The 9,861-nt window shown below is 35.6% G+C and overlaps 1 protein-coding gene across 1 annotated transcript; it reads right to left on the bottom strand.

The window, feature by feature from the left end:
* Positions 1 to 388: 388 nt before the first annotated feature.
* LOC137827534 (cysteine-rich receptor-like protein kinase 26) lies at positions 389 to 3,772 on the bottom strand. The gene is made up of 7 exons (XM_068633715.2): positions 2,884 to 3,772; positions 2,551 to 2,664; positions 1,863 to 1,996; positions 1,545 to 1,755; positions 1,215 to 1,452; positions 919 to 1,069; positions 389 to 806 (listed from the first exon to the last, which is right to left on the bottom strand). The coding sequence occupies exons 1-7, from the start codon at positions 3,704 to 3,706 to the stop codon at positions 525 to 527; spliced, it is 1,953 nt and encodes a 650-aa protein (XP_068489816.2). The 5' UTR covers positions 3,707 to 3,772; the 3' UTR covers positions 389 to 524.
* Positions 3,773 to 9,861: the final 6,089 nt, after the last annotated feature.

Here is a 9,861-nt window from a genome sequence, read left to right on the forward strand (position 1 = left end):
TGGAACACAATTTGGATTGGGATGGTGAGTGAACTCTGGAATCACACGAATTTTATCATATTCAAAAGGATGTGACGGACGTGTCTGAAGTGTGTTTGCTTTGGTACAAGTAAGGGTTTGATCTTTGATTTCGGTAAAATTCGCTCTGCTTCGTTTTCCTACTCTAATTGATGTTTGGAACCTTTGGTTTGTATGAGGATGTTTTTTTGAAGTTTTTTTTCAGGATTGTTAATTAGTTTGGTGGTATTTGTTAGATGTTGGTTTTTGTACCATTTATTTATTTTTTATTGCTGATAAAAAAAAATAATGAAATCATATTTTGACTAAACATTATGGACAATGTATTTCCTTCTTCCGTTTTTATTTGATTTTCTTATACGAACCAGATAAGCTAGTATTAGAAAAAGAGAATCTTAGATAACGTCTAATGATTACAGTTAATAAGAAATTGTTAACTGAACTTGGAATCTGCACAAAGTTCACTTGGAATCTTCACTGATGCTTTGGCTGATTGAACATTTGATTCAGTTTATGCTGTTGCCACTCACTGGATCATACTCTTCTGATTGAATGACTGATACATTTCTGCTTCTAACGGAAAAAGCAGGCTTAGAGGGCAATGGAAGCGAAACAGAGTAGCTGCTAAGCATGAGTACAACAGACGCCATGGTTGGTCTATCAGCCACTTTTTCCTGAACACAAAGCAACGCAATGTGAATAAATCTCAATATTTCATTTCTTGAACTGTCTATAATTGTTGGATCAATAATGTTTGACACTGTTCCTTCCCTCCAGTTTTGCCATGTCTGCAAGCAGTTGATCAATAATAGAAATATTGATTCAGATTCAGTCTTAAAGTTTGCAATTTTATAAGAAACTAATGGAAAACAAGTCATTAAAAGAATAATTATTACTTACATAGGTTAGAAGATCCCCTTCATTCTCCCCTCTACATGCCCAACTGTTTTTCTGGCCAGTTACAATCTCAAGAACCAATACTCCAAAACTATAAACATCAGATTTCACTGAGAATTGTCCACGGAAGACATACTCTGGTGCCATATATCCACTGCATGTCCAAATGGACGATCTCATTAGCTCAGTTACATACAAACATTCACAACTTTGTTAAGATCATCTTTAGAGATCCTTTTGTTTTAATTGAAGACAGTGATTAGTATAAGTTATTTGCCATAGGGCATTCTAATACTTACTAGGTTCCGATAACTCTGCTTGTATTGTCCTGAGTCTGATCCACTTCAAATAATCTTGCCATGCCAAAATCTGATATCTTAGAACACATCTCTGCATCTAAAAGAATGTTGCTTGCTTTGAGATCACGGTGAATAATGGTCAAACGTGAATCCTGGTGAAGGTAAAGAAGACCTCTAGCTATGCCTCCTATAATTTTGTGTCTCTTTTCCCAATCCAATTGTGCGCGCTTAACTTCATCTTCAAACCAAAGCCAAGATACAATATTCTCAACGAATTAGAATGTTTATAAAGGAAGAATAGATGGTTCAGTTCCGTTAGTTTTGACTTACCAAATATGAAGAAATCGAGGCTTTTGTTGGGAACAAATTCATACACCAATAGCCTTTCTCTTCTTTCCAAGCAAAATCCTATCAGCTTAACTAAATTTCGATGCTGAAGTTTGGCCACTAACATCACCTCATTCTTGAACTCTATGTCTCCTTGGAGGGAGTTCTTACACAACCTTTTCACTGCAACATCCTGACCATTGGAGAGCTTACCCTGAAAATTTAAATTTTATGAATGTAACTCAGGGTAACGGCCTATCAGGTATACTAGTACATTTTGTAGATGTGATGTGCATCTTTTTGTGACAACGTTATATTTACCTTGTAAACAGGTCCAAATCCTCCTTGTCCTTGCCTATTTGCATCAGAAAAGTTGTTTGTAGCAGTCATGATTGTGGAGAAGTCCAATTGCAATGTCTCTGATGGTCTAATTTCATCATCATTTTCAACTTGAACTGAAAATGAGTTGCAACGAATCAGTTCTCCAAATGGAATTCTGCTTCTTTTTAGGAAAATCTTCTGATTACAGTCGCTCACTTGCTTATTTATGATAGTAATAACTTTATTTTGGGAACTTGGTAGAACTTATAGTATAAAATTTATATATGTCGACTATTTACATTATGTCAATCAGAAATTCTACAGTGAATTATTTAGAATAAGCTGGTTTTCTGACATCTTAAAAATGTTTCTACTCCATCTCCAATTGCATTTTATTATATAAACACCTATTGCTGCAACTGACCTTTTTATCATTTTACTATTTCCATTGAACCATGCACTTTTTTCCAACAGTGGAATAAATTTCATATTCTATTATTCTGCTAAATAGCAACTAGAATTCTAAAAAAAGTTATTCGATAACTCTACATTCCAAATTCATATTTTGTCACTTTGTGGGTAGCAACCATAGTGGACTTCTTGAGTTTTACCCTATAAACTCCATTGCAGACAGCAAATGATTAAATCAACAAATAACATATTAAAAGAGAATGTTATGTTAGGTTACCTTTAATCTGCTTCCGTGACTGCCTCCTTAAATAGATGCACATAAGAATTACTAGTATGAAAAAGGCTATTGGCACAACTATTTCTATTACAGTTACAGATGTGTTGCTCTTTCCTGCCAAAACAGAACTCAATCTTATTAATTAGTTTATTTCTAGGATTGAGGATAATAAATAAATTAGTTCTCAACAAGTCTAATCACTTTCCTGGAAAAGGATTTCATTAACAAGTGTTTAAATTTTGTAGGTTTAGAAATGGTAAAAATACACTCACTTATTTCTTAGAATTTTTTACAATCATAAAATTAGCATTTCAAGAAGGATTTGATGTTTACCTTCTGTGGACAAGGTATCTGTTGACAAAGGAGGAAGAACAGACACCTTTAGTGCTGGTGCTGGTGGTATTTTAACATCGGTAAGATCATAGAATCTGTATATCTCATATCTGAAGTTACAACTAGGCCTTAAAATTCGACCACCTCTCTTACCATCACAACATTGTGGAATTTCTGAGATAGCCCCAGTCAAGCATTCACTGCAAGCTTGTTCTGACAAGTCAGGTGTACACTGCACAAGACCATATATAGTCTGAAAGACTGATACTGAAACATTTGCTGCAGCAAACTTACGCTGGGAGTCGCCTAGTGTAGTAGCTTGGCCAATGAGGCTATCTAGCAAGTTCCCCAACACTTGATTGAATTGATCAATATCTGATGCATTACCAGGGTTCCACAAAGCGAAACTATGTGAGGTTTCCATGGTGTTGAATAGTGAGCGGTTGTAATAGCGTAACATGCATTGGTCATACCAACCAATTGCCTCCTTCTGATTTGGACACAGTTGCGTGAGAAGGACTTTTGAATCATTCAAGCATCTACGGCAAGCATCTGGCTTAACATCTCCTCTGCACAGCCCAATTGTGTTTACTGTGTTACTATCTTGGCCATATGAAAAATTGTAGAAGCCATAGTCGATATCTGTGTTTGAAGAGAGGTTGGACAAAAGGGTATTGAGGTTGTTGTGGTAGGTGCTGTTAGCAGTGTAATTACCATTGTCATTGATACAGAAGCTGCCTAAGAAACTTACTTGAGCATAGGATTGAGATATTGTTACGAGCATGACAAGCATACAAAGGAATAGGGTCATTCTTGAGACCATGGCCACAGTTGTCCGATTGGAGTAAGGTAGTGAAAGAAAATAAAGGGAAGATTTATTGTTGATACCATTCAGCAAGTGTGAACATTAACATTTAACTTTTGACCTGAAGGTCCGTGTAAAATTGCCTTGCCACCGTTTACGGGTTTAAGTATCATTGTCATTAAGAAAGTTGGTTGAAAAGAAGAGGGCAAAAACTAGCCTCATGTTTCGAACCAAATAGGAAGGAACTGGTATCCAAGGTCATGCATGGACCCTCTCAATATCAACAGATTAGAAACTGGTGAATCCCACTTGCGTTAAAACTGAGATCTCTAAATTCACCTTATTAATTCTTAGTTCCTAACAATTTTCCATTTAGAAAGCATAGTTTGGTCACTCAGTTGACCACCAAGCTTCAGTTGGACTTCGAACAATTCTGTATTACAAAAACTTGATGGAATGTGACAGCAATCACTAGTATATGCCTTAGATTACTTTTAGATACATAATTTCAATTGAGTAATATATTTGTTATTTTACATACATGAAGTGGTTATATTTTATTTCATTTTAATAACATAATTTTTTTAAAAATTAATGTTCTTACTTCTCAATTTACAAATTTATTTTCAATGTTTTATTTTTAAAATATATATAATATAGTTTAACTCTTATAATTTATCCTATCTTTAATTATAGATAAATATTAACATACTTAATCTTTAGTACAATAAAAAAAATTAACACAATTTTTTAATTCTGTTTGTTTTATTTAAAATTTGCTAATAATTGAGATAATTGAGTATACGTTGATATTTAGTGATTTTTACATGTTTTTTTATTAAAATAATAATATTAATTAATATACAATTAAGTTTGAAGAGAGTTTTTTTCCCTTTATTTTTTGTTTTTTAAATTTAAATTTTTTTATTCTTTCAAAATTAATTTTAATTTTTTCCTTAATAATAAATATACTTAATATGTTCAATTACCTTCTAACACAATTGAAACAAAACTAACGAACTAAAAAACAAATACTGAAATTATTTTTTTATATTATACTTAAAAACAAAATATATCGATATTTACAAAAAAATATATCTATTTTACTTTGGAATGTGTTGTTGATCCGGTTTTCAACACAAATTTTAATGATTAAATACTTTTAAGTATTTTTCTTCCAAATATCTCGAGTATCGTCTTCAAATCCTGGAACGTCAATGATGGTTCGTAAACTGGTCAACAAGTCCCGCTTTACCGTTTGCGAAGGGGTGTGAAAAACAAGATAACAGGCCCAAACAATTAACCAATCCACTATAAAACTAAATCTCATCATAAAAATTAAACCGTTTTGGAAAACAAGGATCAAATAAAATTATGGATGAATCAATACTAATAGAATTATTAGTATTAAAAATATTATGGATTAATCAATACTGATTAAATTATTAAATAACAAATGCACAGATATATAGGAAGAAGATTAATTAAAATTATTTGATATAAACGTTAATACATTGTTTACACACTTTAGTCACTAAAATTTATAAAACTATGACGAGTTGTCGTTATCTTCATTCTTTGAATTAAATCTTTCGAATGATGTATTTAAATATTTATTACGATAAATTTTGGTTATCAAAAAATAGGCGTTTATATTGGATACAAAGGCTAAAGTATTACTTAAATTATATTTATTAGGAAAAAAGTTATGTATTATTCAGACGCAACCTTAAACTTAAACTGTTATTTAAATTTAGTTATAATATTATTCTATTTATTCAGCTCATCACAACAAGAACTCATTATTGATTTTGGCTTAATCCCAAGTCTCACATCGGTGGATTCATTCACTGTTATATATCCCAATTTGTAATATATCTTCTCCCATAATAATAAAAGTGAGTTGTTTTTGCTGTGCTCGGAGATTAGGCTAAATTGGATAGGGTTTTGTTTTAGTGGGAAAATTACCCGTTTTTCCCAACAAGTGGTATCAAGAGCCGAAGGTTCGCCTTGGGTTGTTTGAAATTATTTGTAATATTGAATATTATATTTTGAGTTTGTAATGGCAAATCAAGAAGAAGAAGAAGCATTGATGGCAAGAGGTCGTCAACAAAGTCAGACAAAGGGGAGAAGAGGGAGGTCTAAGTCTAAAGGTCGAGCCGTTGCCAAAGATGAGTGTGCTTTCTGTCATGAGAAAGGACATGGGAAGAAAGACTGTCCAAAACTGCATAAGAAAGGGAAGGCTCCACAAGATGCAAATGTTGCAGAATGCAAAAGTGATGTGGAATCAGATATCTCTTTAATTGTCTCGCTTTCAGCATCATCGTATCCAGATGAGTGAATATTGGATTCAGGTTGTACCTATCATATGTGTCCCATTCGGGATTGGTTCTTTGAATTTCAAGAACTTGATGGCGGGGTTGTTTACATGGGTAATGATAATCCATGTAAGACAGCTGGGATAGGTTCAATCAAGCTGCGGAATCATGATGGATCCACCAGAATTTTGCGGGATGTACAGTACGTGCCAAAGTTGAAGAAGAATCTCATCTCATTGGGGGCTTTAGAATCTAAAGGCCTAGTTGTGACGATGCGAGATGGAATTCTTAAAGCAACTTCAGGAGCACTGGTGATGTTGAAAGGCGTGAGGAAGAACAATCTGTATTACTATCAAGGTAGTACAGTGGTGGGGACTGTAGCGGTAGCAACTTCTAGCTCTAAGAAGGATGTTGAGGCAACGAAGTTGTGGCATATGAGGTTGGGACATGCTGAAGAAAAATCCTTGCAAATTCTTACCAAGCAGGGACTGTTGAAAGGTACGAAGGCTTGCAAACTTGAATTTTGTGAGCATTGTGTTCTGGGAAAACAACGAAGAGTGAAGTTTGGCACTGCAATTCACAATACCAAGGGTATTCTGGATTATGTGCATTCAGATGTGTGGGGACCTGCCAAGACTCCGTCAATCGGAGGTAGGCATTATTTGTCACTTTTGTGGATGATTTTTCCAGGAGAGTTTGGGTGTTTACTATGAATAACAAAAATGATGTGCTTGAAATTTTCCTTAAGTGGAAAGCTCAAGTTGAAAACCAGACAGGAAGGAAGATTAAGGTTCTCCGAACAGACAATGGAGGAGAATACAAGAATGATCCGTTCCTGAAGGTATGCCAAGATTGTGGCATAGTTCGACACTTCACTGTTAGAAAAACACCACAGCAGAATGGGGTTTCGGAGCGTATGAACAAGACACTTGTGGAGAAAGTTCGTTGTATGTTGTCTAATGCTGAGTTAGGCAGAGAGTTTTAGGCTGAGGTTGTGACATACGCTCAACATCTCGTCAATTGTTTACCATCATCTGCTATGGATGGCAAAACCCCGTTAGAGGTATGGTCTGGAAAACCTGCAACTGATTATGATTCTTTGCATGTTTTTGGTTCTATTGCATATTATCATGTGATTGAATCAAAGTTGGATCCACGGGCAAAGAAGGCTCTTTTCATGGGCTTTTGTCCTGGAGTGAAGGGATACCGTTTGTGGTGTCTAAAGGCAAAGAAGACGATTATCAGCAGGGATGTTACCTTTGATGAATCTGCCATGTTAAAGAAGGTAAATCCAGAAGGAGCTGATAGCACTCCGCAACAGGTGGAGTGTGCCCGAAAGCAGGTGGAGTTTGAGCAGACAGTGGTGATCCCAACACGAAATACCACAAGTGACTCTCCTATGGCAGAAGAGTTAGATGAGGAAGAGGTTCCTACCCAAGAACTGTCAATTGCAGTTAGAAGACAGAGACGAGATATTCAGAAGCCTGCCAGTTTCATGGATATGGTTGCCTATGCACTTCCAATTGTTGATGACATTCCATCCACTTACCCAGAAGCCATTCTGAGTTCAGAGAGTGGTAATTGGGCAGGTGCGATGCAAGAGGAGATGCAGTCTTTGAAGAATAATAAGACGTGGAAGCTGGCACAATTACCAAAAGGTAAGAAGGCAATTGGGTGCAAATGAGTATTTACAAAGAAAGAAGGATTTTCTAATAAAGATGTTCGCTACAAGGCAAGGTTGGTTGCTAAAGGCTTTGCTCAGAGGGAGGGAATTGATTATAATGAGGTATTTTCACCAGTTGTTAAACATTCCTCCATTCGAATTTTATTGGCCTTGGTAGCACAGTTGAATTTGGAGTTAGCTCAACTCGATGTAAAAACCGCGTTCCTACATGGTGATTTGGAGGAGGAAATCTATATGACTCAACCAGAAGGATACAAGGTTGCTGGTCAAGAAGATTGGGTTTGTAAACTTAGCAAATCGTTGTACGGACCTAAACAATCTTCAAGACAATGGTACAAACGATTTGATAAGTTCATGAAGGATCAGAAGTACAAGAGAAGCAAATATGATCATTGTGTGTATTTGCGCAGACTTGAAGATGGTTCCTACATTTACTTACTCTTATATGTTGATGATATGCTGATTGCAGCAAAGAGCCAAGTTGAGATTGACATGTTAAAGGCTCAGTTGAGTAAAGAGTTCGAGATGAAGGATTTGGGGGAAGCCAAGAAGATTCTCGGCATGGAGATAAACAGGGACAGAGAGAGGGGAAAACTTTGGCTGTCACAGAAGCAGTATTTGCAGAAGGTACTACAATGTTTTGGTATACACGAAGATACAAAACCTGTAAGTACCCCACTTGCTCCTCATTTGAAATTGAGTAGCCATTTATCTCCGACGACTGATGAAGAACGAGAATACATGGCGAAAGTCCCATATGCAAATGCAGTTGGAAGCTTGATGTATGCAATGGTGTGTACAAGACCAGATATTTCACAGGCTGTGAGTGTTGTTAGCAGGTACATGCATGATCCGGGCAAGGGACATTGGCAAGCTGTGAGATGGATTCTACAGTACCTCCAAAATATCTTAGATGTTGGATTGACATTTGAGCAATATGAATCACTTGGTCAATGCATAGTTGGATATTGTGATTCTGATTATGCAGGTGATTTGGATAAGCGATGGTCTACAACTGGCTATTTGTTCACTTTAGCAAAAGCGTCATTTAGTTGGAAGTCTACCTTGCAGTCTACGGTGGCTTTGTCTACGACAGAGGCAGAGTATATCGCGATTACAGAGGTTGTGAAGGAAGCAATTTGGCTTCATGGGTTGCTTAAAGACTTGGGAGTTGGTCAGAAACAACTTGAGTTATATTCTGACAGTCAGAGTGCTATTCATTTAGCAAAGAATCAAGCCTTTCATGCACGGACGAAGCACATTGATGTTCGCTATCACTTTGTGCGTGAGATTCTTGAAGAAGAGGAGATTGTTCTCCAGAAGATTCACACTACGGAGAATCCTGCAGATATGCTCACCAAGGTGGTTACAAGGGCCAAGTTTGAACATTGTTTAGACTTGGTTAATATCTTGCACATTTGAAGTTGGTGCCCGGAGGCGCAAATTTGAAGCACTGCAAAGTTTGTTTTTGTTATGTTTTGAGAAGATTTGTTTTAGGTGGGACTTGAAATTAAGCCAAGGTGGAGATTTGTTGATTTTGGCTTAATCCCAAGTCCCACATCGGTGGGTTCATTGTTTAGGAAGGAGTTTGAGGGTTATAAATTAAACTCTCCTCCTTCTATATCCCAATTTGTAATATCTTCTCCCATAATAATAAAAGTGAGTTGTTTTTGTTGTGCTCGGAGATTAGACTAAATTGGCCGAACTCCGTTAACAATTTTCTGGTGTGTTTTTTCCTCTTTATCTCTTTTATTATTCCGCTTTATTTATCCGTTTTTCCCAACACTCATAACCAATAATATAAATAAATCATTTACAGAAGTGTAAGGTACTATTTACACAAATTACTTACTTGATCGTCGGATTACTTTTTTTAGATCAACTCCGACTGAGTACTAATATTTGAGGAAGAAAACTCAAAAGAAGGAACGAAGAGATCATCGATATGTTTGCAACTATACAATCAGTTTCAAATACTATCTAAGTCATCTTTATCTATACAGGTACACCATTAAATGTAATCCATTAAAAACAAATTCATACACTCAATTAAACATGATTTATTCACTTACTTAGATAATTTATTATTCTTAACCGAAAAAAGATTTTTTTTACCATTATTGCTCCATTTAATAGATTATTTTGAGAAATAATATATTAAATGTGTGTAG

This window comes from Phaseolus vulgaris, chromosome 7 (genome assembly GCF_051622355.1).
Source record: "Phaseolus vulgaris cultivar YP4 chromosome 7, ASM5162235v1, whole genome shotgun sequence".
Classification (NCBI taxonomy): Eukaryota; Viridiplantae; Streptophyta; class Magnoliopsida; order Fabales; family Fabaceae; genus Phaseolus; species Phaseolus vulgaris.